Source organism: Dermochelys coriacea, chromosome 13 (genome assembly GCF_009764565.3).
Source record: "Dermochelys coriacea isolate rDerCor1 chromosome 13, rDerCor1.pri.v4, whole genome shotgun sequence".
Taxonomy (NCBI): Eukaryota; Metazoa; Chordata; order Testudines; family Dermochelyidae; genus Dermochelys; species Dermochelys coriacea.
The window spans coordinates 1,755,822-1,782,402 of record NC_050080.1 but is presented as its reverse complement, the minus strand read 5'-3'; the positions used below and the strand labels follow the sequence as shown (position 1 = coordinate 1,782,402).

General features: G+C 43.5%; 1 protein-coding gene across 3 annotated transcripts; it reads left to right on the top strand.

The window, feature by feature from the left end:
- Positions 1–625: 625 nt before the first annotated feature.
- LOC119842417 (BPI fold-containing family B member 3-like) lies at positions 626–26,581 on the top strand. Of its 3 annotated transcripts, none has more exons than XM_043495741.1 (17): positions 626–682; positions 15,883–15,982; positions 17,091–17,216; positions 17,569–17,671; positions 18,545–18,649; positions 19,006–19,146; positions 19,578–19,638; positions 20,026–20,086; positions 20,862–20,953; positions 21,652–21,834; positions 22,545–22,598; positions 22,697–22,861; positions 23,334–23,401; positions 23,979–24,021; positions 25,089–25,152; positions 25,284–25,360; positions 26,203–26,581. In XM_043495741.1, the coding sequence occupies exons 3-17, from the start codon at positions 17,105–17,107 to the stop codon at positions 26,230–26,232; spliced, it is 1,359 nt and encodes a 452-aa protein (XP_043351676.1). In that variant the 5' UTR covers positions 626–682; positions 15,883–15,982; positions 17,091–17,104; the 3' UTR covers positions 26,233–26,581. The 3 variants fall into 3 exon arrangements, with proteins under 3 accessions (XP_043351676.1, XP_043351677.1, XP_043351675.1); XM_043495740.1 differs by lacking the exon at positions 626–682 and adding an exon at positions 7,079–7,261; XM_043495742.1 differs by lacking the exon at positions 15,883–15,982 and having other exon boundaries at positions 629–682.

Here is a 26,581-nt window from a genome sequence, read left to right as displayed (position 1 = left end):
TTTTGGCAGCAGAATGGACTAACTGACCTAGCAAAGCCTTTCCAACTTTAACTTTCACAAGTCGGTGAATAACTGCGCCCAATAAAATTGCAGATACAGCCATTTTGTACATGCAGAACTTGCATTTGGGCATTTAAAACAGGTAATCTATGTATGTTCTCATGCTTATCTGCAAGCACAGTTGCTCATGGAAACCTGAGGTCTATACATGCAAAACAGATGCACCGCAGGTGCATTTTTGGAAGTTCTTTGAATATGGTACCTGCTGACAAAATAAAAACTAGATTCCCCTGGGAAACTGGAGATCGTTTTCATAAATTCAGTGCATTTTGGAAATCTCCAAACACCAGTGGGCTTATCTGACCTTAGCATTCTTTAGGTTTGCTGATCACAAAATACACAGAAGGCCCAGTCTAGCTATTGGGCATTAGATCAATATTTGGATTGGAAAACGTGCCATCGGAATAACAGAATAATCCATCTTGAGGAATTTTCCTTCTTGGCAAAGAAGCTGCAGAAGAATAGGGGAGAAGTGACTAGAGTATTGCCAGTGTCTTCAACTGCCCAAGGCAGTTCTAACCCTAGTTTCTGTTTGCTCATTTTAGGGGCACTGCAAGAAGGGATCCCGCTGCCTAACCCGCTAGGCATTAAATATGAAAATGCTGATATTTGCATGTCTGAGGTAAGTGTACGGACACTTACTTGCCACATGTTTTTATGTATATTACATGGTCTGTGCTGGTTGTCAACATATAGGTATCCAAGCACGGAAATAGCTGACTACTAATATTTGTGATATTTTTTACTTCTGTCAGAATGCTCTCGTGCTGAATGTAAAAGCCATCTAAAGCTGACCTAGGAGGAGTCGCTAGACTATTCAGCCCAACTGAAAAGAGTCCGAGAGCTGGAGAACAGCAAGTCTGGCATCCCTGGAAGCATATCTTCCTCTTTTTGTTTTTAACATTTTGATTCAATATTTTTGCTCTAAAGAGCTAAAATAAAAAGGCAACACCACTCCCGGAAACTGGTGTATGCTGGGCTCTGCCTGTAGCGGAATCAAAGGGCTGTTCATTTGCTTGAATATAATTAATCTCTGTAATTTTCTCAGTGATGTTTTGTTCCAGCTTGTAGCCTCCACAGGAGTTTAGAATAGTAGTGCACTGTGGGCAGTGGAGTTTCACATTCCATGTGCTGCTGCGATAAAAGATTCTAGTTTCTTTCTCTGCATTCTTGGTGTTTCCTCTTTTCAGAAGGTTTTACCGGCTGTGTCCAGCTGCAGAGTCCAGGACTGTGAGGAGCTAAAGAGTGTTAGGCAGGAGGACACTGAGCAGATGTCTCCACACAACTTTGCCAGTGCTCTCCAACCCCTTCTAGTCCTGAGCTTGCCTTGAGCAGACTTCCATTTATGCAACTTTGTGCTCTGGAGTTACAAACGAACTGGTTCCGATATATTCTGAACCCATCCATGACTGGATCTGGCATCGCTAGAGCCCATCCAGATCTGGATCTGACCCGGGCCGATCTCTAAAATGCACAGAAGCGGAAAAGTGAATCTGACATCCCCAAACGTCAGGGAAGTTTGGATTTGGGTCTAATTACAGTTTTGAGCTCTACAGCCTGGACCCCTCTCTAACATGACCCAGGTCTCCCAATGGAAAATCTAACAAAGGAAAGGAAACAAGTATTTTTGTTTAAAATCTATAAAAACAGTTTTGCAAGTTCATTGGGTTGTTATTAACCTCTGAGTATGCAGCACACTGCAGCTGGTCAGCACACACACTGTCCATAGCAGCTACTGTCTACGCAGGGGATCTCAAGAGAGCAGTGGAACACTGATTCCCTTCATTTTAGCTAGCGAGGTGCCTGGGATCAACAGCTGCACTGCATGCAGATGTGGTCGTCCTGCTCCCCGGGATTCTGTCAACCCAAAGCTCTTGTAGCTTTTACTCTGTGCGAGGTGGTGTTGGGAAATAACTCAGGGGAGACACGGCCATTCGACTGATAGATGGCTGGCACAAACAGGACGACACAAGACTGCTTTCACGTAAAGCTAAACTTTACTTAGTCTCAAGCACTTATACACATGTCTGCAGCAGGTTAGTAAAACACCCCCAACCCTCGATAATTACCAAAGCTGAGTGTGGCTCTCGAGTGGCACAGCAGCAACCCGTCTGCCGGTGGGGAACACAAGATGCATCCAGAGGGAGAGTCCAGTCCTGAAGAGTCTGACCACCTCAAACTTTTCCCCCTTTATTTATATATTAGTAATAGAATGACATGTCCCCTAAAGAAAACTTGTCAAGCAAGCAGTTTCAATGGTCAAGCAAGAGGCTTTCTTCTGATTATTGATTAACCAGGTGTGGGTTTTTCCAGCATTTGCAGCCTTGAGATCCCAATAGACATTCCTGGGGCACATCCTGCTCTTCTAAAATGCATATATCAGCAACTTCAATACAATTCTTAACAGGAAGGATGCGAGGTCAAAAAACCCCTTCCCCTCCTGCCTTGGTTAAACTGAGACTGCTGAATGGCCAATTTACAGCCTGCTGACTCGGCTGCTTTTAGCAATAAGCCATAGTGGTTTCAGGCACTTTACTGGTTTGCCAAAGTCTCCCCGTACAGCCCCATCTCAAAAACGATATATTGGAATTGGAAAAGGTTCAGAAAAGGGCAACAAAAATGATGAGGGGTCTGGAACAGCTGCCATATGAGGAGAGATTAATAAGACTGGGACTTTTTAGCCTGGAAAAGAGACGACTAAGGGGGGATATGATGGAGGTCTATAAAATCATGACAGGTGTGGAGAAAGTGAATACGGAAGTGTTGTTTACTCCTTCTCATAACATAAGTACTAGGGGGTCACCAAATGAAATTAATAGACAGCAGGCTTAAAATAAACAAAAGGAAGTATTTCTTCACACAACGCATAGTCAACCTGTGGAACTTGTTGCCAGAGGATGTTGTGAAGGCCAAGACTATAACAGGGTTCCAAAAAGAACTAGATTAATTCATGGAGGATAGGTCCATCAATGGCTATTAGCCAGGATGGGCAGGGATGGTGTCCCTAGTCTCTGTTTGCCAGAGGCTGGGAGTGGGTGACGGGATGGATCACTTGATGACTCCCTGTTCTGTTCATTCCCTCTGGGGCACCTGGCATTAGCGGTTGTTGGAAGACGGGATACTGGGCTAGATGGACTTTTGGTTTGACTCAGTCTGGCCGTTCTTATGAATGTAGTTAAATCTCATTCCTACGGTTGCCTTCTAGGACCCTATGGGTACTGACATCCTGTCCGGCTGAGCTGTGATTGTGCCATGTGTGACAGCTGGGAGTGCTGTATTTATAGGCTGCCCAGAATGCTAGAGGCTTGCGATGCTTACGTTACTAAAAGTGAGAGAAGACATAGTGGGAATGGGACAATATGGCAGCAAACTCCAGGGACTCATGACTGCTGGTAAACATGGGGCACCATGCTCTTAGATAAAAGGAAAAGGTTTGGTGGCTGTTTAATGAAAGCGGTCACTGGGATTGCTTCCTTCACTGCCACTGGGTCAGAAAGCAGGGCACGAAAGCTCCATGAGAGGAAACTCTGATTTTTGGCCAAAAACGTGTCCTATTGTGTTAAGTTAACTCTTGTCCTGGCAAATAGGGGCAGCTCTCTCTCTTTCTCCATCACCATGGGCTGAGCACAGTTTGAGGCATAGGCTGGAGATCACCTTAGCCACTCCTCATGGCTGTATTGTGCAGACCACTCTCACCCCGTAACTGCCTTGCCCCACTAAGGCATGTTGCCTTTTTTCCATGGGATATGAAGGTACATCTGAACTTCAAGTGGTGTCATCGTTTTCTCCTGCACAGTGGCGATGATGTGTCTCGATGCAAGTGATGAAATGTGATAGAAACTGACAGTCACTGCTGGGGGGGGCTGGTTAGATGTGACTGGCTCAAGCTCAATCACTAAGGGAATTACTGAGCACTTTTTGGTCAGTCCCAGGTTGGGGGACATGTGGTTTGTCACATGTTTGTCGGTACCAGATCTGGTCTGGTCTCAGACCTTGCTTATACATACCACACAGTCCTCTAATGCTCTGCCAGGTACAGCCGAGATTCCTGTAAATAAGATGTTGTGTACACACTGTGCCTAGTGCCTGAACAGTAGAATACAGTTTAATGTTCCAAAAGTTGCCAAGCACAAGTGGGACTCTCACAATAGAAGGGTTCTTCCCAACTCACGCACTCCCCAGCTGAATTTTCAGCTTGCCTGATACCTTCTCCTTTTGCACTGAGTGTCTATGAAGTCTGCTTCCAGGGTCAGCACAAACGTGTTACTTCTCAAAGGTCATATTTGTTTATTATTTTCTCACATGTTCAGTACATTTCCCACTATCCCATAAAACTCTTCCCTTGTCACACTGGCAGTCAGATTTTTTTTTAACCCAGCCGTTTTGCATAAGAAATCATTTTGGAAAAGTTGGTCCTTGTATTGTCTGTCTTTGCAAAAACAGCAATAAAGAAGCCATTTAACGAATGTGGACAGGACTGTACTGCTGCTCATGGCTCCCTTCATCACTCATTTGTAGTTATTAATTTGGATTTTGGGTGCATAATGCTATGGTCCAATCTCTTAAATGTATTCTACATCTTGGCATATAGCGGTACAATAAACAGTATGGCTCTCTTCCTGGGGCTTTTTAGTATCAAACATATGGTATCAAACATTTTTTATTAGGCTTTTGTTTTCACAATTCTATAATGAGAGGGCACTCCAAGAGTGCAAATATCTTTGCATTTAGCAAACATAACCTCTGGGCTTCTGCTTTCACAGTAAAAAGGCATTCAAAAATTGCAAACCCTTTTGCATTTGCAGACATCATGCATCCGGGATCGGCTGTAGAATTACAAGATTAATTTTAAAAAGGTCTCTGCAAATGTTTACATGCAATTGTCCACCAAAATATCCAGGGTGAAATTTGATAAGCAAAAATTACTTTTTGTTTATGGCTTTCACAGTTGAAAGATTGCAAACAGTTTGGCAGACGTCTTTCATCAGGTAGCTAGTGTAGATTTAAGGCTAACTTTGAAAAGGTCTTTGCATTTGTTTTCAAGATGGTGTCTCTAGAAAAGTCTATAAAAGCCAGCCATAAAAACCAATGATCTTTCCATGCCCATAATGCCAAATACAGAAAGCATTCACCTTGTAATGCTAACGAGAAATTGTCCTCAGCAAAAAATCCTAATCAACGAAAAGAGTAGCCATAAGCTGCAGAGATATTTCCGTGTGAGAGATGTTTTTTGTACCTTCACTCCCCATTGCTTTAGATTCATAGATAGATTCATAGATACTAAGGTCAGAAGGGACCATTCTGATCATCTAGTCCGACCTCCTGCACAGCGCAGGCCACAGAATCTCACCCACCCACTCCTATGAAAAACCTCACCCATGTCTGAGCTATTGAAGTCCTTAAATCATGGTTTAAAGACTTCAAGGAGCAGAGAAGCCTCTCTCAAGTCAACCATGCCCCATGCTACACAGGAAGGCGAAAAACCTCCAGGGCCTCTCCAATCTGCCCTGGAGGAAAATTCCTTCCCGACCCCAAATATGGCAATCAGCTAAACCCTGAGCATATGGGCAAGATTCACCAGCCAGATACTACAGAAAATTCTTTCCTGGGTAACTCAGATCCCATCTATCTAATATCTCATCTCAGGGGATTTGGCCTATTTACCCTGAATATTTAAAGATCAATTACTTACCAAAATCCCATTATCCCATCATACCATCTCCTCCATAAACTTATCGAGTAGAATCTTAAAGCCAGATAGATCTTTTGCCCCCACAGCTTCCCTTGGAAGGCTATTCCAAAACTTCATTCCTCTGATGGTGAGAAACCTTCGTCTAATTTCAAGTCTAAACTTCCTGGTGGCCAGTTTATACCCATTTGTTCTTGTGTCCACATTGGTGCTGAGCTGAAATAATTCCTCTCCCTCTCCTGTATTTATCCCTCTGATATATTTATAGAGAGCAATCATATCTCCCCTCAACCTTCTTTTAGTTAGGCTAAACAAGCCAAGCTCCTTGAGTCTCCTTTCATAAGACAAGTTTTCCATTCCTCGGATCATCCTAGTAGCCCTTCTCTGTACCTGCTCCAGTTTGAATTCATCCTTTTTAAACATGGGAGACCAGAACTGCACACAGTATTCTAGGTGAGGTCTCACCAGTACCTTGTATAATGGTACTAAAACCTCCTTATTCCTACTGGAAATGCCTCTCCTGATGCATCCCAAAACCGCATTAGCTTTTTTCACAGCCATATCACATTGGCAGCTCATAGTCACCTATGATCAACCAATACTCCAAGGTCCTTCTCCTCTTCCGTTACTTCTAATTGATGCGTCCCCAACTTATAACTAAAATTCTTGTTATTAATCCCTAAATGCATAACCTTACACTTCTCACTATTAAATTTCATCCTATTACTATTACTCCAGTTTATAAGGTCATCCAGATCCTCCTGTATAATATCCCGATCCTTCTCCGAATTGGCAATACCTCCCAGCTTTGTATCATCTGCAAACTTTATTAGCACACTCCCACTTTTTGTGCCAAGGTCAGTAATAAAAAGATTAAATAAGATTGGTCCCAAAACCGATCCCTGAGGAACTCCACTGGTAACCTCCCTCCAACCTGACAGTTTGTCTTTCAGTAGGACCCGTTGCAGTCTCCCCTTTAACCAATTCCTTATCCACCTTTTGATGTTCATATTGATCCCCATCTTCTCCAATTTAACTAATAATTCCCCATGTGGCACGGTATCAAATGCCTTACTGAAATCTAGGTAAATTAGATCCACTGCATTTCCTTTATCTAAAAAATCTGTTGTTTTTTCAAAAAAGGAGATTAGGTTGGTTTGGCATGATCTACCTTTTGTAAAACCATGTTGTATTTTGTCCCATTTACCATTGACTTCAATGTCCTTAACTAATTTCTCCTTCAAAATTTTTTTCCAGGATTGGAATGCTTAGCAAACATTCTTTTCGATTCCAAGAAAAAATGAAGATCTTCATTCTCGCTCCTTTGGCAGCTGATGGAGAACTAAGCTTGAATTCTGATGGAAGAAAAATAAATCAAAAAATCTTTCCATGATCTCACAGGGAAAACCCAAATCAAACGGCAAATCAAAGATGGTGCCTATTTGATTTCCAACCAAACACTCTTTGCGGGCTCCAAACCTTAATTTTTAGCAATTATGATAATGCCACGAGGTGTGTGGTAAAAGGGCTATCGGAAGCTGATTTGGGGGAGTATGCATGATCCTGGTCCTGCATCACCCACCTACATTGCAGGTAGACCATGAATAGGTCTCTGTTTCCAGACACAAATTAGAGAAGCCTATGGGCAGCTCTAACTTACATTGGCTGCTAATGGCCCCTAGGGGCTGAAAGCACATCTGGAGATCAGCACAGTATAGGGGCATCCCAGCCCATATCTCCTGCCCTCTGGCAGCAGAGATGGGGTGTATACGGTCAGAGAGGCTACCACTTGTATCAGAGTGATCCCAGTGGTGCAGCATAGAGCAGCCAAGATGTCTGATTCTTTTAACTCAGGATAAAAGGTTTTTCTGCACTGTGTTGAGCTCAGTGATACAGGAATATCCAAGGTTTCAGAGTAGCAGCCGTGTTAGTCTGTATTCGCAAAAAGAAAAGGAGTACTTGTGGCACCTTAGAGGCTAACAAATTTATTAGAGCATAAGCTTTCGTGAGCTACAGCTCACTTCATCGGATGCATTTGGTGGAAAAAACAGAGGAGAGATTTATATACACACACAGAGAACATGAAACAATGGGTTTATCAAACACACTGTAAGGAGAGTGATCACTTAAGATAAACCATCACCAGCAGCGGGGGGGGGGGGGGAAAGGAGGAAAACCTTTCATGGTGACAAGCAAGGTAGGCTATTTCCAGCAGTTAACAAGAATATCTGAGGAGCAGTGGGGGGTGCGGTGGGGGAGAGAAATACCATGGGGAAATAGTTTTACTTTGTGTAATGACTCATCCATTCCCAGTCTCTATTCAAGCCTAAGTTAATTGTATCCAGTTTGCAAATTAATTCCAATTCAGCAGTCTCTCATTGGAGTCTGGTTTTGAAGCTTTTTTTGTTGAAGGATAGCCACTCTTAGGTCTGTGATCGAGTGACCAGAGAGATTGAAGTGTTCTCCAACTGGTTTTTGAATGTTATAATTCTTGACGTCTGATTTGTGTCCATTCATTCTTTTACGTAGAGACTGTCCAGTTTGGCCAATGTACATGGCAGAGGGGCATTGCTGGCACATGATGGCATATATCACATTGGTAGATGCGCAGGTGAACGAGCCTCTGATAGTGTGGCTGATGTGATTAGGCCCTATGATGGTATCCCCTGAATAGATATGTGGACAGAGTTGGCAACGGGCTTTGTTGCAAGGATAGGTTCCTGGGTTGGTGGTTCTGTTGTGTGGTGTGTGGTTGCTGGTGAGTATTTGCTTCAGATTGGGGGGCTGTCTGTAAGCAAGGACTGGCCTGTCTCCCAAGATCTGTGAGAGTGATGGGTCGTCCTTCAGGATAGGTTGTAGATCCTTGATGATGCGTTGGAGAGGTTTTAGTTGGGGGCTGAAGGTGATGGCTAGTGGTGTTCTGTTCTGTTCTTTGTTGGGCCTGTCCTGTAGTAGGTGACTTCTGTGTACTCTTCTGGCTCTGTCAATCTGTTTCTTCACTTCAGCAGGTGGGTATTGTAGTTGTAGGAATGCATGATAGAGATCTTTTAGGTGTTTGTCTCTATCTGAGGGGTTGGAGCAAATACGGTTATATCGTAGCGCTTGGCTGTAGACAATGGATCGAGTGGTATGATCTGGATGAAAGCTAGAGGTCAGTAGGTTTCCGATATAGGGTGGTGTTTATGTGACCATCACTTATTAGCACCGTAGTGTCCAGGAAGTGGCTCTCTTGTGTGGACTGGTCCAGGCTGAGGTTGATGGTGGGATGGAAATTGTTGAAATCATGGTGGAATTCCTCAAGGGCTTCTTTTCCATGGGTCCAGATGATGATGATGTCATCAATGTAGCGCAAGTAGAGTAGGGGCATTAGGGGATGAGAGCTGAGGAAGCGTTGTTCTAAGTCAGCCATAAAAATGTTGGCATACTGTGGGGCCATGCGGGTACCCATCGCAGTGCCGCTGATTTGAAGGTATACATTGTCCCCAAATGTGAAATAGTTATGGGTCAGGACAAAGTCAGAAAGTTCAGCCACCAGGTTAGCCGTGACATTATCGGGGATACTGTTCCTGACGGCTTGTAGCCCATCTTTGTGTGGAATGTTGGTGTAGAGGCTTCTACATCCATAGTGGCTAGGATGGTGTTTTTAGGAAGATCACCAATGGACTGTAGTTTCCTCAGGAAGTCAGTGGTGTCTCGAAGATAGCTGGGAGTGCTGGTAGCGTAGGGCCTGAGGAGGGAGTCTACATAGCCAGACAATCCTGCTGTCAGGGTGCCAATGCCTGAGATGATGGGGCATCCAGGATTTCCAGGTTTATGGATCTTGGGTAGCAAATAGAATACCCCAGGTCGGGGTTCTAGGGGTGTGTCTGTGCGGATTTGTTCTTGTGCTTTTTCAGGGAGTTTCTTGAGCAAATGCTGTAGTTTCTTTTGGTCAGATTGACAGAGCCAGAAGAGTACCCAGAAGTCACCTACTACAGGATAGGCCCAACAAAGAAAATAACAGAATGCCACTAGCCATCACCTTCAGCCCCCAACTGAAACCTCTCCAACGCATCATCAAGGATCTACAACCTATCCTGAAGGATGACCCATCACTCTCACAGATCTTGGGAGACAGGCCAGTCCTTGCTTACAGACAGCCCCCCAATCTGAAGCAAATACTCTCCAGCAACCACACACCACACAACAGAACCACTAACCCAGGAACCTATCCTTGCAACAAAGCCCGTTGCCAACTCTGTCCACATATCTATTCAGGGGATACCATCATAGGGCCTAATCACATCAGCCACACTATCAGAGGCTCGTTCACCTGCGCATCTACCAATGTGATATATGCCATCATGTGCCAGCAATGCCCCTCTGCCATGTACATTGGCCAAACTGGACAGTCTCTACGTAAAAGAATGAATGGACACAAATCAGACGTCAAGAATTATAACATTCAAAAACCAGTTGGAGAACACTTCAATCTCTCTGGTCACTCAATCACAGACCTAAGAGTGGCTATACTTCAACAAAAAAGCTTCAAAAACAGACTCCAACTAGAGACTGCTGAATTGGAATTAATTTGCAAACTGGATACAATTAACTTAGGCTTGAATAGAGACTGGGAATGGATGAGTCATTACACAAAGTAAAACTATTTCCCCATGGTATTTCTCCCTCCCACCCCACCCCCCACTGCTCCTCTGATATTCTTGTTAACTGCTGGAATTAGCCTACCTTGCTTGTCACCATGAAAGGTTCCCCCCCCCCCCCCCCCCCGCTGCTGGTGATGGCTTATCTTAAGTAATCACTCTCCTTACAGTGTGTATGATAAACCCATTGTTTCATGTTCTCTGTGTGTGTATATAAATCTCTCCTCTGTTTTTTCAACCGAATGCATCCGATGAAGTGAGCTGTAGCTCACGAAAGCTTATGCTCTAATAAATTTGTTAGTCTCTAAGGTGCCACAAGTACTCCTTTTCTTTTTAGGAATATCCAAAAATCCCACAGGCCAGATTCTGCTCTAAGTCACATTGATGTAAACCCAGATTGCTCAGCTGATGCCAGTGGCATTACCACAATTGCTGCATTTGGATTCTGGCCCTGGGAGTCTATTTTCCCATCAGTGTGCACGTTAATGGAGTCACTTCATTAAATACTAATGGGAGTCACACACATGGGGCCCCTTAGGCTGAAGGAGGCAAATAGCTGGACTCCATAACATCTTAATTTTCCCAACACCTGATTTCAATTGTTTATCTCTCACACATATTTGCAATACCTGTTTTCTTCTCTCTAGTCCCCAGATCTCTCTAAGGCCTGGTCTACATTGGATAACTGTCATTCAGGGGTGTGAAAAATCTATCCCTCTGAGCAACGTAGTTAAGATGGCCTAAGTCCTTGTGTAGACAGCGCTAGGTTGCCAGAAGAATTCTTCCATCAGCCTAGCTACTGCCTCTCGGGGAGTGGATTCCCTATGCCGATGGGAGAACCTGTCCTGTTGGCATAGGTACTGTCTACTCTGAAGAGGTTCAGCTGTGCCACTGTAGCATTTCAAGGGTAGAGAAGCCTTAGTCTCCTCTTAGGTATGTTATCTGCTTTCCAGTTAAGATTGCACAGTAATTACTAGCATCAAAATCATATTATATTCATCCTGTTCTTCTCCTTTTGAATTTGAGTCTCATCTCCTCCAATTTCATCTCTATTCCTTTCTTCCTACAATAATTTAATTTCTTAATTGTTGTGTCTTGCGAGTTACTTTTATGAAAGACCTTAGAACAGGTCTCAATGTGATTCTTTTTAGGAAAATCCCCTTCAATTTGCACTACATATGTAATGCCATTATTGTGCCTTTAAAACATGCATATGACATCTATTGACATCTCTATTTGACTACAGCTGACAGGAAGCCAGCTTATGAGCATGAATGAAAGGTCACTAATGATCAGCAGCTCTTTGTAATGGAAAGGTATTCCATTATTACACAGTCTGGTCTTCTTGATTAATCCCAGTGACATTTACTGGAGCTGTGTTTATGCTGATTTCATGCTTCTTATTTTCATCCACTCAAAGTCTGAAGTGGCTCAGATGAGCTGATAGCATAATACTCTTTTATCAACACACATGTATATCTCATTACATGTCATGTTCTAGCCAGCAATGAAATCCGTTGTTCTTTTGAGGTTAGTGAGTGATTAAGTTGCTGGGACAATGGCAGCATTCTAAGTACCTTGGCACCTCTCCTGTGCTGACTTTGGCTGTTAGATAAGATCTTTAAAGCTGGAAGTAGGTGTGAGACAAAAGCCACCTCAGCTAATCCTCTGGGAACATGTCTTTCTGTCAGAAGTTTAAACAAAGTGTTAAATATGAACAGGTGATTTTCTGGTGGGTCCTGCATTGTGCCTCACAAGTGCAGAGCATCCCATGTGGAAGTCTCTCTAATGATAAGATTTGATAATGAAGTTCTGCTATTTCACATTTGAGTTCCTTCAGAACTCTTGGGTGAATACCCTCTGGTCCTGGTGACTTATGAGTGAATGAATGACTTATGACTTATGAGTGGTTCATTCACAACTAATCATGTATCCCACCAATCCCCCTTTGCCTACAGGGACTGCTCTTTCGGTGCATCCCTGGGGCCCTCTCTCCCAGGTGGATGACTCATAGACCTGGCTGGCCACAGAGCACTGTCCCAAATGGAAATGGCACCTCCACATGAGCCAGGGACTTTACACCACAAGCTGGCCCTAAGTGCATTGTGTATGGTCACACAGTGAGACAAACACTCAACAGAGACAAGACCTCATGGGTACTGCTTAATGTGCCAACTAGGACAGGAAACATGCACACTGTGCAGTGGGTGGGTTATAATTTATTGTGGTGCCAGCACCTGGCCAGAAAAACCAGTGGCTACAGTCTAGGGTCCTCCCGACTTCTGGACTTTGACCCCTATATTAACTCACATGGCTTCCTCTTTCCCTTGGCTGCTCAGTGCTGTGTCCATTGTACAGATCTTTCTTGCATGGCAACAGCTAATTTAGACCCCATCATTTGTGTAGGTGGGATGATGTTTTCCCATGTGCAGTACTTTGCACTTATCAGTATTGAATTTCATCTGCCATTTTGTTGCCCAGTCATCCAGTTTTGTGAGATTCCTTTGTAACTCTTCAGTCAGCTTTTGATTTAACTACATTGAATAATTTTGTATGGTCTGTAGATTTTTGCCACCTCACTGTTCACTCCATTTTCCAGATTATTTATGACCATGTTGAAGAGCACTGGTCCCAGTACAGATCCTTGGGGGACCTGTTCTATTCCTCTCTTTACTGTGAAAACTGACCATTTATTCTTACCCTTTATTTCCTATCTTTTAACCAGTTACTGATCCATGAGAGGACTTTCCTCTTATCCCGTGACAGCTCACTTTGCTTTAGCACCTTTGATGGGGGACATTGTCAAAGGCTTTCTGAAAGCCTAAGTATACTATATCCACTGTATCACCCTTGTCCAAATGCTTGTTGACACCGTCAAAGAATTCTAATAGATTGGTGAGGCATGATTTCCCTTTACAAAAGCCATGTTGACTCTTCCCCAACATTATTTATGTGTCTGATAATTCTGTTCTTTACTATCATTTCAACCAGTTTGGTACTGAAATCGGGCTCACTGGCCTGTAATTGCCAGGATCATCTCTGGAGCCTTTTTTAAAAATTGGAGTCACATTCGCTATCCTCCCATCATGCGGTGCAGAGGCTGGTTTAAGGCATAGGTTACATACCACAGTTAGTAGTTCTGCAGTTTCACATTTGAGTTCTTCAGAACTCTTGGGTGAATACCATCTGGTGCTGGTGACTTATTACTGTTTCATTTATCAATTTGTTCCAAAACCACCTCTAATTACACCTCCATCTGGGACAGTTCCTCAGATTTGTCACCTAAAAAAAATGGCTCAAGGGTGGGGATCTTCTGCAAATCGTCAGCCATGAAGACCGATGCAAAGAATTCATTTATCTTCTCCACAATGGCCCTATCATCCTTGAGTGCTCCTTTAGCATCTCAATCATCCATTGGCCCTACTGCCTGTTTGGCAGGTTTCCTGCTTCTGATGTATTTTAAAAAAAAGTTTTGATGTTAGTTTTTAATGTCTTTAGAAGTTGAAGAGCAACTAGCTTTCTTGGCCTGCCTTCTTATGCTTTTGTACTTGACTTGTCCGAGTTTATGCTCCTTTCTGTTTTCCTCAGTCAGATTTCATGCCCAAGGGTCAAATGCTTTTTTGCTTCTAATTACTTTTTACTCTCCTGTTGAGCCATGGTGACATTTTTTGGTCCTCTTACGGGTTGTTTTTCACCTGGGGTATACATTTAGTCTGAGCCTCTATTATGATGTTTTTATAGTCTCCATGCAGTCTGCAGGCATTTCACTCTTGTGACTGTTTCTTTTAATTTCGGTTTAACGAGCTGCTCGTTTTTGTGTCGTTCCTTTCTTGAAGTTAAATGCTACAGTGGTGGGTTTCTTTGGTATTTACTCTCCCCCACCCCCCAAAGATCTTAAATGTAATGGCATTATGGTTGCTATTACTGAATGGTTCAGCTATATTCGCCTCTTGAGCCAGATTCTGTTCCCCATTTAGGACAAACTCAAGAATTGCCTCTCCTTTTGTGGGTTCCAGGACTAGCTGCTCCAGGACTCAGTCAGTAGAAATGTTATCTTTGTATCCCTTCCTGAGGTGACATGAAGCCGTTCAATATGAAGACAGTTGAAATTCTCCATTATTTTTATTTCCTGCCTTTTAAGCCTCTCTGCTCTCCCTCAGCATTTTATAATCACTGTCACCATCCTGGTCAGGTTGTCAGTAGTATGTTTCTATTACTATACTCCTATTGTTCAAGCATGGAATTTCTAGCCATAGAGACTCTATGGTACAATTGGATGCATTTAAGATTGTTACTTTATGCTTTCTTTAACACCTGGTGCCACTCCCTAACCAGTGCAGCCTATTCTCTCATTCCTATATATTTTGTAGCTGGGTGTTACCCTGTCCCACTGATTATCCTCATTCCACCAACTTTCCATGATGCATATTGCATCATATCCTCATTTAATGCCAGGCACTCTAGTTCACCCATCTTAGTATTTAGACTTCTCGCATTTGTATATAAGCACTTGTACATTTTGTCAATATTCGGGTTGCTTGCCTTCATGTGTTTTATTTAAATGGACTCTTGACTGTTCCTCGCTAGGTCCTACCTATACTTCACCAACTTCAACCAAACTGAACAGGGGTTAGGCCACGCTAATTGATCTGGGTGGAGAATTGTTTTTGTTGACATTTTCCACAGAACATGTTGACTTTTTGGTGAAAAATTGAAAACCAAAAAGTGAAAATTTCAAATTGGAAATGATGCTGCAGTGCCTCATGGGAGTTATAGTTCAAGTGCCTCATACCTTTATTCTTCTGTGTATGCTGGGCTTCACTGCCAATGATACACCATAGTCTCCCTCTTCCTTGGCCACCACAGTGCATGTTGGGAGACTCTGGTTGTGGTGCATCATGGGAAATGTAGTCTAGCTGGAGAACCCAGCCTGTAGAGGTAGATGGGGGCATGAGGTACCCAAACTACAAATCTCATAAGGCCCCTGTGGTGGCATTTCTGAATTGCAGTGTTTTGAGTTTAGCTGAATTTTTTTGGTATTTGGCTGAAAACTGAAAATTAAAAATTTTGTTTTCAGGTGGTCAGGTTTTCCTATAAGTTGAAATTTTCTGAGGAAATCAGACACTTTTTTTCTCTCACCTGCCCCCCACCCCCACCTCATTTAATGAAAGACCCACATATCCATCAAAAAGTGCAGCCCTACATGCCAATCCCAGTTTTACTACTCAGCTGAGCAGCAAGGAAGAAAACTCACTGCACTAGACTATCAAAGAGGCAAGGATCGTTAGATCAACCTTTGTGGATTAGCACCCTGGAATGCTGAATTAAAATGCTGGCCAGAAACCATGTGATGCATGTTGCTCAATAATTTACCTAACTTTTCACTTCTATAAGGAAATATTTGCACTGGACGACATCAGAGATCACACTTTATTGTTAAACCCAAACAATTAGCCTGACTTTTTCTCAGCCATGTCATTTTCCTCATTCCAGTCACAGATTTTTATGTATATAAGGGCTGCCAGTTGCAGGTCAGCTGCAGAGAAGGAGGACAACTCTTGAGACCTTTCTTAGTGACCAACAGCTTGCGAAGGTAAGACCAAAACGACTCTCTGAAGAGCATTCTCTTAGATCAAGCCTGGATGAAAGCAAATCCACCATCACAGAGGAGGGCGGGGAGATTGCTGTTCTTCATGGCTTTTGGAGAACAGATGTATGCTCACTGAATGTTGTTGAAAATTCTTGAAGTATTATTTCAAGGCTTTCATAAATAATAATTATTAAAATCATCCCTTGAGTAGCTCCATAAACCAGGTGCGCTTAGACCCAAGGTGAATTTGACCTTTAATTTTTATCTTGATGCTTTTTGCTCTGTTTTATTATATTTCCATTTAAATATGTGGATGGTACAATGGGAGCAATGAAGAAGTTCATTCTGGTTCTCAAGACAATACTAATTCTAGTTGTGTCCCCATTTTCAGTGTAGGGACTATATTGCTGGAGCTGGTAATAGCTCTAAAACCAAAAGAACGTTGGAAGTGCTCCTGTTGCACTTTTCTTTAACATAGTCTTTGAAAAACGACTCTAACCCTTTTAAACTCTTCATGCTTTTATCAGAGATGCTCATGTTTAATAAGGGTTCGCTCTCCTTCCTAGCTTACTCTTCAGTGAAGCCTATGCTTATGCCATTCCATTAAAGTTCATGACATGTCGTGTTACAAACAAGGTTCCGACTCCCCTACGTGTGGGATACAGGTTCCGGTTTGTGGGAGAAAATTCTCAGTCAAACTCCAATTCAAAAATACTGTAAACCATTCCCAATGGAATGAGGAAAATGACTTAATTATCCTAAGTCGAGGGAGTAAGGAAAGTGGCATAACTGCTCGCTCCTTTCACATGGCTCCATTATGGAAGTCATCTGCTGAAGGTTCACATTTTGTTCTCTTCTAAATCCATGGTAATTTTACTTTATTAACTTCAATGGGATCAGGAGTCGGCCACAAGTACCTATTGCCACTCATCTGCTTGTTGCCTAAATGGATCCTCTCTGCCATGCCTTCCTCCTTTCTCTCTGCTTCCCCTTCATTCTGTGCAACTGGCTTCTTTCCCTGTCTGTTCTATCCCACTCTGGCACTATGTCCAGTCTCCGGTTCCTGATCATCATCCTCGGATATTTAATGGACTGGGAATTCTTTTCACAGGTACCACAACCAAGATGTTAAAGGTTTGGGCCATTCTCCTCTTCGGCGGCCTGTTGACCCCGTCCCAAGGACTAGATGGAGCTGTTCAGGTTCTTTCCAGTGTGGATATAAATGGATTAGAAAAAGGTAAGTTTTATTAGAATACTATTTAATTCAGTGTTGTGGAAGGGGTCAGATTTATTATGATTTTCTGAACCATTTTGTCCTTCCTTTCATTTGCCCCTACACAAAAAAGCTGCGGGCAGTACCAAAGTCACTGAGTATCAGTGACAATGATAATCAGAGTCATTCCTGCAGTTATAAAGCACTTTGTACCCAAAGATTGCAAAGGGCTTTACCCAGGTGCGTGTAACTATCACCAAACCCTCTTCACAAATGGGGAAACTGCGCCATAGGCAGGCGAGGAGACGTGCCCCCGGCTACACAGTTGGGGATGGAACCCACCTTACCTATTCTAACGACTAGGTCATCTCTTCAGTTATAGCCGATGTGCTCCACAGAGGCGACATTCTCAACAGTGTGCAAGGAACCAAGTCAGTTGCCGATGGGGGGCTCCTGAACCTGGGAACTGGCCTCACAGGGTAAGTCCGGGGCAGCCCAGGTGTCAGTGAACAAACCAAGGGCTGATTTCTGGCCAATGGGGGTGAGGGGGCTGGCGTAACCAGCTTCCAATGAGGAGCACAAAGATGTTGCAAAAGGCAGTGCTGATGTCCGGCCCCATTCTGGATACGAGCAGTCCCCTCCCCTCCCTACTCCAGTATGTTCCTAATGAGAGGGAATAATCTAGTAGAGATCGCTGTATGCATTCATCACTGTCAGCCCTGATCATCCACTTGCGCACCCCACATCCCTGACCCACTGGCCACCCCCAATGACATCCCTCTGCTGGTCCAAATCAGAGAGAAGCAGTGGGGCAGCTTCCCCATGATCTTTTGGGGAGCTAAGTTTGGAGCAAGCCTTTGTCCCACATGGTGCTGAGACAATGTTTCTGGGTATGTGCCTATGTGCTCGCCTGTCCAGAATATGACCCACTACCATCAATATGAGCAACTCAATAAGTGATGGACTTACGTGTGCTTCACAACCACCCAATGGTGACACCTGAGGCAGCATCTCTCACTCCTTGCTCTGTTGAGCGTGACTCTGAAATCACAGTTGGTGGGCTTCTCCCCATCCGCTTTGGGATTTTAAAGTATTAACAGCTAGTATAAGCCCTTGAAGGAAAAAACCCTGTACCCAGTTCTATTTGTGCAGGAGGGAGAGTTCCCAGCACACAGTGGAATTAAAGCACTGTGAAAACATAGCTTAAACACCCATGTTGAAAACCCCTCTAGCTCATGAAGCCCCTTCCAGGGGGACTGGCTGGATGAGGGGACGAACACAGGGCTATGGAAAGTCCGTGTCCTCAGCGCTATTGTTCTGTTGCCAACTTCTTGTTCCCTTTTGTTCTCCAGGCTGGAAATTAAAAAACTTACTCTCCCCAAAGTATCGCTGAAGTTCCTGCCAGGAGTGGGGGTCCAGATGAACGTCTACACCCAAGTATTAATTGAAGGCAAAGGGTGAGTAGTCTTTCCTGGAGGGGGCCATAAAGCAGAAGGGTGCAACGCGAGAAAACTCAGACCAGGACACATTCCCCATTCCCCCCAGCTCTCTGTGGACAGAGTAGTTTCTTTCACAGGCTTGTGTATATCAGCAGGTGTCATTTATTAACCATAGTTCCACCTTTAAAAGTTCACATAGTGCAGAAATAACATAGAGAGGATCATGTGAAACAGTGGTGAGTTAGTCAGAGAGCCCCCATTTTAGCATGAAGACACATCCTGTGAAGAGGCTATTAGCCTGCCCTCTTTCGTAGAGTCAGCCAGCAGGGGCGGTTGTTAAGATGGATGTAATTAATTCCTCCGTCTGCTTTCAGCCTTCTAGGTAAGATGCTCAGTCTCCAGGTGGATGTGAACATTACCGCAAGAGCCAGACTGGCACAGGATGACATGGGCGCCCCCAAGTTAATCATTGAAGACTGCAAGACGCAGCTTGTTAAAGTTCGGATCCTCCACAAGTGGGTACCACAGACATCTGCTGTGTCGCAATGACACTGTGCCATAGATGGGCCGGCATCAACTATTTTTACTATTATCTTCAAAGAATAAATTTGTTAACTCTTGTATTTGATTACTTAGGATACTTAAGTGCCGTATTCATTTGCTGTGATTAGAACAAATGTTTCTTCCAAAGCTTGGCTCAAATGGCCAAACTAGAGAGTTTCTGCATTGTGCTGTGCTATACGTGGATGCATATTAATCATAATATTGGGCCAGATCCTGGATTTCTTTCTTAGCTATTAATTTCAGAAAACTCCCCCAGCCCTGCGCTGTACGGAGGACAGTATGAAGCTACAAGCGAGCAGTTCGATTTCTCTTGTGCGGATTACATTCATTTTCCAGTTACGACCTGGCATCCCTTCTAATTTTATATTCTTCTGTTGTTTAGTGTGATCCGATTACATCCAACTGTCCTAAAGGATGCCCTGGGGAACCTCTTTCCTGGAGTGGTAAGTCTGCAAAGCAATGGTGGTGGCAAGGATCAAAGTGATTCCTCAACAGCTCAAATGTGCAAACAAGTAGTCAGCTGAGTGGTCCCTATTGCACTAAGTCATTGCAGAGGGCTGAGCTTCTGCACTCCCTGGTGCACCACAGTTGTACCCCTTCTGAGAGGCAAGCATTGGTCCTTCATTTGTCAGCAGAGAGGGTGTGGAGGAGGCTTTCTAAGAGGCTTCCCCATGCGGGCAATGAACTTCCTGGGCTGCACTGTGGCAGCTTCTTGCCAAGTTCATGAACCAGCAGTATTCCTATGACTGTACCAGTATGATCCAGCCTGGGACAGAATCCAGTTACTCTGAGAGTCTCATGCAGTTGGATCTTTTTCCTGTGTGTTACAGCTGTGTCCTTTAATTGATACCATGCTCAACGCTGTGAACCCTCTGCTGAGCACCGTGAACTGTAAGTTTCTGGTCACGTCCTTCTTCCTTCCTGTTCCAAAATATTCCTTGGTACAATTCAGCACTTTGTAGCTTCCCAATATGAAAAATTATCTGATTTTACACGTGTATTTCACCTAAAGGAGCTACCAGGTTTCCTAAATCTTAAGCCGTTGTTAAGCTGACCTGCAGCAAAAGGGCAGCCGTGGAGTGTAGGCGGTAGAAGCAATCAGTGCTCTGGTGCTGGAGGTGAGATTCTTTCAGAACCGAGTGATCCAAAGAGCAGGTGATGGGAAACAAACCTTCCCAATGTGGGGTAAAAACTCTGTAAAGTTTCTGATCAAGAAGATGCTGGGAAAGTTCAATGGCTGCTTTTGGACTTCCCACAGGGAGTCTGCGACCTTCTCCATTCCAAGAGCCGCTTCGTCCTAAGAGAGCTTCACAGCTCAGTTCAGAGCCAATTCCTACGGCTTTGCTCAGAGTGACCCAGAGGCGCAGCTGGGTGTTTCTCTGCACGTTCTATTCCCAATGCGGGTCATTTCAAGGACTTCTCCTCAGAAGTGTTCTGCTGGGAATAGGGTGATTGGGGATAGCCAGGAATACTTTGTGTGGAAGCTCTTTGGGGCAGGGACTGTCTGTTCTGTGTTTGTACAGCGCCTAGCATTGTGGGGTCCTGGTCCCTGATTGGGCTCCTAGGTGTGATGATAATACAAAAAATAATAAATAATAACAGGAACAGAGAGCAGGGGCACTTCCCCCTCATCCTATTGTAAGAGAATCTCTTTGTCTTCCTGTAGCTGTGGTCCCACTGGGTGTGGTAGGAAATCTCCAGTACACTTTAGCCAACCTCCCCGTGGTCAGTGATGCAGCAATCAAACTGGATTTAAATGTAAGTGCTGTCACTTTCCTTAGTGTGAGCATCCCTGAGTCCACAATGCCGATGGTTCTTGTGATCCCCTTTGGTATGGTGACGATTTCTCAAAGGATCCCCCTGTTTCTCAGTTGCCTTCAGCAGAGGACTCATTCAAAGAGGCTGCGGACTGCAGCCCAGTGACTGGTCACATTTGCTGTCACTTGCTCGCTCTCTGTAGACTTCATTACGCACTAAAGCTTGATGGTCGGGTGTGAGAGGTGAACAGCAGCTTAGATATCGGTCAGTTTAATAAAACAATGTTCAGTTGATCTTCAATCAGAAGCACCTAATGCTAGCATGTCAGAAAGCAACAATGGTCACGCTTTATATTAAGGTTCCATTTATAGAGAATTGATAGATGGCTAGTAGATGTTACAAACGTATTACGGACATCGGTAGTATGTGGTGTTGATGGTTATAGGGACATCACTAGAAGACATCAGAGATGTTTGTAAGCCATGGCTATAAGCAACCTATTGATCTGTTGGATGTTTTCACAATTGATTAATATTTATTAAAACATCTATTAATTGTACATAGACCATTTATAAACTATTTATGAATGGAATCTTACTATACAGTGTGGCCACAATGATATTGGCTTAATGAATAGTGTATTTCATTGTGGGGAGCTTTCTAGATGTCCCTCCTGCCCCTTCTAAACTTTCTTTCAGGCTGTCATTAAGGATTTGCTTGGCAATAAAGTTGATGATCCCACATGCTCAGCAGCAACCGTATCTCTGCCGTCAGTGATGGACAGCTCTTCCCAGCTGGGCCTCTCAGTGTGTCTCCTCAGCTCAGTGCTCAAGCTGCTGCTGGCGCCTGGGAAACTCAGTACAGACATTGCAGGTCAAACAGTGAGTGTGGCAAACTGGAAGGGATATATTTCCTTTGAGCCTTCTGCTCAGGCATGCCATCTTTAGGCCACTCACCTATTTTTGCTCTCGAATGACCTAGGAACAGATTGACTCATTAGGGTAAGATTCCTGCCTTGTGCATTTTGATAACACACAGGGCTTGAGCTTGCACATCGCAGGGCAGGGCTGCTGCACATGTGAACACAAGGTAAAAACGTTGAAGAGCAGGGGAACCTGGTCTTGCCTTATTGAGAGGGCTTCTGCATGGCCACTGACTTCTCTCTATCTAGTAATAGCAGTAAGGTCATAGAGGGGAGAGTCCAGCTGCATCCCTCATTGGCAATTAAGCCCTTGTCTCTTGAGACAAGCCCATTTTCTGCCCATACCCTGTAAGTTTTTTAAGAGTAAGAGTTAAGTGCCCTTACTACTTAAGAGTAAGGGCACAAGAGGCTTGAAACTTCTGCTCAGTGCAAATAGTTCAGCCCTGGCACAGTCAGAGAAGTGACAACAGAGATGAATCTGGGCCACACAATTCTCCTCGCATCATCCACTGTATCTGCATAATCTCAGCAAACTGCTACTTGCATGATCTGCTGTCAGTAGAACAACCTGAGAATTTGGATGAGCAAAGAAACATTAACAGGGATAATGGTTTATGCATGATCCATTTCTTGGAAGCAAAGCTGACTCACTTTGTATTTCTCCTTCAGCTTCCCACTGACATCCCACTGACAGCCTCCGCCCTTCACACTCTCATTCCGGAGGTCAGCAATTTTATTTTTTTCAGCTTTTTTGCCATATCCCTCTTACCTTCAAAATCTTCTGCTTCTTGCTGTAACTGAGTCCTGGTGACTTTGCACAGGTCTCTGAACTGCTGCCAGAGTCACAGCAACCATTGCTGAAGATCAGAATTCTGGAAAAGCCTGCAGTGTCAGAGCAAAATGGGAACATCACTGTGCGCCTCCCTGCTTCCATTGAGGTATCCCCCTCAGACTCGCCCCAGCAGCTTCTCTTTGTTCTGAATGCTGTAAGTATAAAGATAACAAGTTCAGATTCATCCCCGTTGAGTTGCAGGGAGCGGCAAAGAGGGGACAGTGCACTGAGGCTTGTTGGTCTTTATCCAGAAGCTTCACGATGCCTTTCAGTTTTGGATAAAGCCATAGAAAATGGGCCCTGTGATGTGTTCTCTGTTGTTCTCTTAAATACTGCAGCACTTCTACATGAAAAAGTCCTTTTATTTCCAGTGCACTTGAAAAGAAGCCAGGGCTGGGCATTTTATAAAATGCACATCATAAAACCCAACTGGGAGGAAGGGAAGTCAGAATGTTTGGTGCAGAAATTACACTGATGCCACTTACCAAAAAGTTCTAGCTTTGCGCACAAGGAGGAGCGTCCTGCCTTGATTTGGGCTATTCCCAGATGTCTTGAGGTTTTGTTTTCAATCTTGGAAATGGGAGAAGAAGGAATCAATTTGTTTTATTTTGTTGCTCTAATTGCAGGATATTATGCTGAGTGTCCAGCCTACCATTTCAGACAACAATCTCCGCTTATCTGTAACTCTGGAAAGGTAAATGGGGCTTTGTCCCTTGTGCCTCATTCACATTGTAAGGAATATTCCTCAGGAGAACAACAGGCAGTGAACCAGACAAGACTAAATGGAAATGCACAATTTAAATTCAATACAAAGAGTTGATAATTCTTTGCAGTAGATTCCTTGGGCTCACTTCGGTAACGACAGAGATTTGAAATGTGGACTCTGAAAAGAATAAAAAATAATTAGGGAGTTTTGGTTCCTGAAAAATGACCCTCTATTTTCAGCTGGATTTTCACAAAAATTGTTTTTGTATGTGTGTAAGACAAATTCAGAGCCAAATGGGCGTCTCATTAACTTGATTAGAGTTGGACTTAGTATTGTTACAATATGTTGTAGTCTACGGAAATCAGGCACTGGTAGGTCAAACTCTAGATTTTCCATGTTCTGTTGATTTAATGATAAACTGTGTGAGTAATTGTGTTGCCATCCCAGTGAAATATTAATTTTCTCTGATCTACTAATGTCTTTCCACAGCTATGCAGATACTGGAAAAGTTGGTATCGCATAGGATAGTCTCTGACTCTGTCTTGACTTTTTCCATTTTTTGTAGAGTCGGCCTCAGACTGGCTTCTTCTCTAATTAGTGATTTCAATGTAAGTTCACGACACACACACTGAACAAAGTACAATAATGATGGAGTCTGTATCCAGGGAATAAGGAACAAAAGTTTTAATAAGTGTTGGTCTCCAAGCTTTTCTTGTCGGAGAAAACTTTAGTATTCTTACGCTCCAATTATTTTAATTGACTCCTCTATCATCTTTCACACTAAGCCATTCTGATTTCGAAGAATTGCGTTTGAATCTATGAATTAATTTCACACGTTGGGAGCATCTTGTGAGTGTTTGAAGGTTGTGGGGGAAGGGTGGGAAGAAATGGAGCATAATTACCTGTCAGTCATTTCTGTGATTAACACACCCACTTTCAGTCCTGAGAAAGTTGGGAAACCCTTGCCTAAGATTTGCATTTTAAGAGCTCCAAGTGTCCTGCACTGATAGAATTTGCTTAATGAATTTGACACCACTCAGTTTTATACCCTTATAGGCGTCATCTTAGAGCAAAGGAAGCTTTGTTTTCCATAAGCTAACACTTAGCCTGTGGCATCTCTAGTGGGTAGAGAACATCAGTTTGGGGCATTAGGTGTAAAGCAAGTGGGAGATTCTGAAGCAACCTCTGGCCTCTTGATGCTCACTTAAAATAAAAAAGGGGCATCACAGATTGGACTAACTGGGGTCCTGACGGGGCGCTTACTGAAGGCAGCTCTCTTTCAGCATCTTCATCTATGTAGGAGAGTTAGACGTCCTCTATGACTGTAGTATCTGAGCACCTGATAATCTTTGAGGTATTTACCCTCACAGCCCTCCCCATTTTATAGGAAAAGAGTCCCAGAGAAACGAAGTGACTTGACAGTCCGGGGCCCAGCAGGGAACTGAGTCACAAGGTGTCCTCCTCTTGTGATCTGTGAAATGGGAATGTCTGCAACCCGAGAAATGATTGTCTTGCTTACTAAAAACCGTCCCATGATAAGAGCCGGCAGGTGGGGGGACATTCTGATCCGGAGACTGAATGGATCAAATTCAATGTCTCCATAATGAAAGGGCAGATGCTATCTTTTTCAGTCATAAAAGATGTGGTCGCTAAGACGCTTCTTTCTCCATTGCAGGTTGCACTTCTTGAACCATTAATCAGTGACATACTCAGTGCTGCGTATGTGCCACTCATCAATGGTACGGTCTTTATATTTGAGTCTTCTGTCTCTTAGAGTCCTGTTTGTGTTTCAGAGCTCTCTTGTCTTTCCTCACTGGCTACAACTACATCATTTAGCACAGTGCTGATAGTTTCTGCTTGTTTATTTCAGATGCCCTGGAGGTGGGAATTCCTTTGCCTAACCTTCTCAACCTGAACTGGGAGAATGGTCTTGTCAAAGTCATGAATGTAAGGGTTTACTCATTTCTTCGTGTTGTTTTCCTGTAGAGTTTCATGGTGGTCTCTTTTTCTGGATTTTCACTTGCTCAGACTTCGCAGTAACATACCCTTAGATCCTGTCAGTCATTGTCCTGAATTTTCAAGAAGGGGCTAAACTCTGCCTCTGAATATGTGTCTACATTTTTCTTCTATTTATTTTATAGTTCTTTGTTGACTAAGCTGCTGCAATCAAGTATTCTGACAATTAAGTGATACATTTTGTGTCCACAAAATTGTACACCCAATTAGTCCAGGTGCGAAATACAGTAGAAAATTAGAGGCCACTTCTGAAAGTAAAGACTTAAATTGAAATGTCCCACCTTGTTGGCATGGTAAAACCTTACAAACCCTGCTGCTTTATTTGAGAAACAAATGTCTTCTGACCATAGACTGAATGGGAACAGAGCTAAATCTTCACAGTGCAACCAGGAGCCGCATACTGTCCCAATTTCATACATGTATGTCTTGTCAAATCTTCTAACTTTGCGCTAGGTGATGGTTTGGAGCTCCTCATCCTGTTCCAGTCAAGTTGTCTCCTGAGATGAGATGATGAGTTATACTAACCCATGCAGTAGCTTTGCGAGGTGGATACATTAAATGTTTGCTATAGATTGGATTTAAACCACCATCTGATTTCCACTTGTGATCAAAACTAGGGCTATTAACCCCAATGTACTACGTACTGGTACCGTAGCACCCACTAACCATTGCTAATTCTTTAAATGGTCCCTTTAGCGTAGGTGAGAAAAGTTGATGAAAATCTCAGTGAGAAAATTGAATTCTCTTGAACGAGTGCCTTCTCTTTCCCACAGAATGCTTTATTGGTTAATGCGCTGGCCTGAGCCTTCTACAAGGGGCGAGTGTTGGGGTCAGACTGCCACTGGCACCAGGATGAAGGAGAGAATTCACGACTGAAGAACCCTGCACTTCCTTACTTTCGTTCCCCAATACACTTTGAGTCAAGGCTATGATGATAGAAACAAAATGTTCTGCTTCTGATCATTGAATCAAGCTGTAGAAAAGACTTTGTAGGAATGAAATTGTTGCTTACTTGGTTGAAAATAGTTCGGATTTTATAAGCAAACTTCTGCAGTCAGCTTAAGCTTCAGGAGAGTTTGGAGCCAAGAGCCCTGCTTTGTGCATGGGGGTGCTTTGCATTTCTTGTTACCCTTTCAATAAAAGCTTTCATTA

Bases quoted from the DNA above. Each gene is read 5' to 3' on its own strand.
- LOC119842417 (XM_043495741.1), top strand. From the start codon at position 17,105: ATGTTAAAGGTTTGGGCCATTCTCCTCTTCGGCGGCCTGTTGACCCCG. The intron at 22,599-22,696 runs GTCAGCAATTTT...GACTTTGCACAG, and splicing joins TTCACACTCTCATTCCGGAG to GTCTCTGAACTGCTGCCAGA. The intron at 24,022-25,088 runs GTAAGTTCACGA...TCTCCATTGCAG, and splicing joins CTCTAATTAGTGATTTCAAT to GTTGCACTTCTTGAACCATT.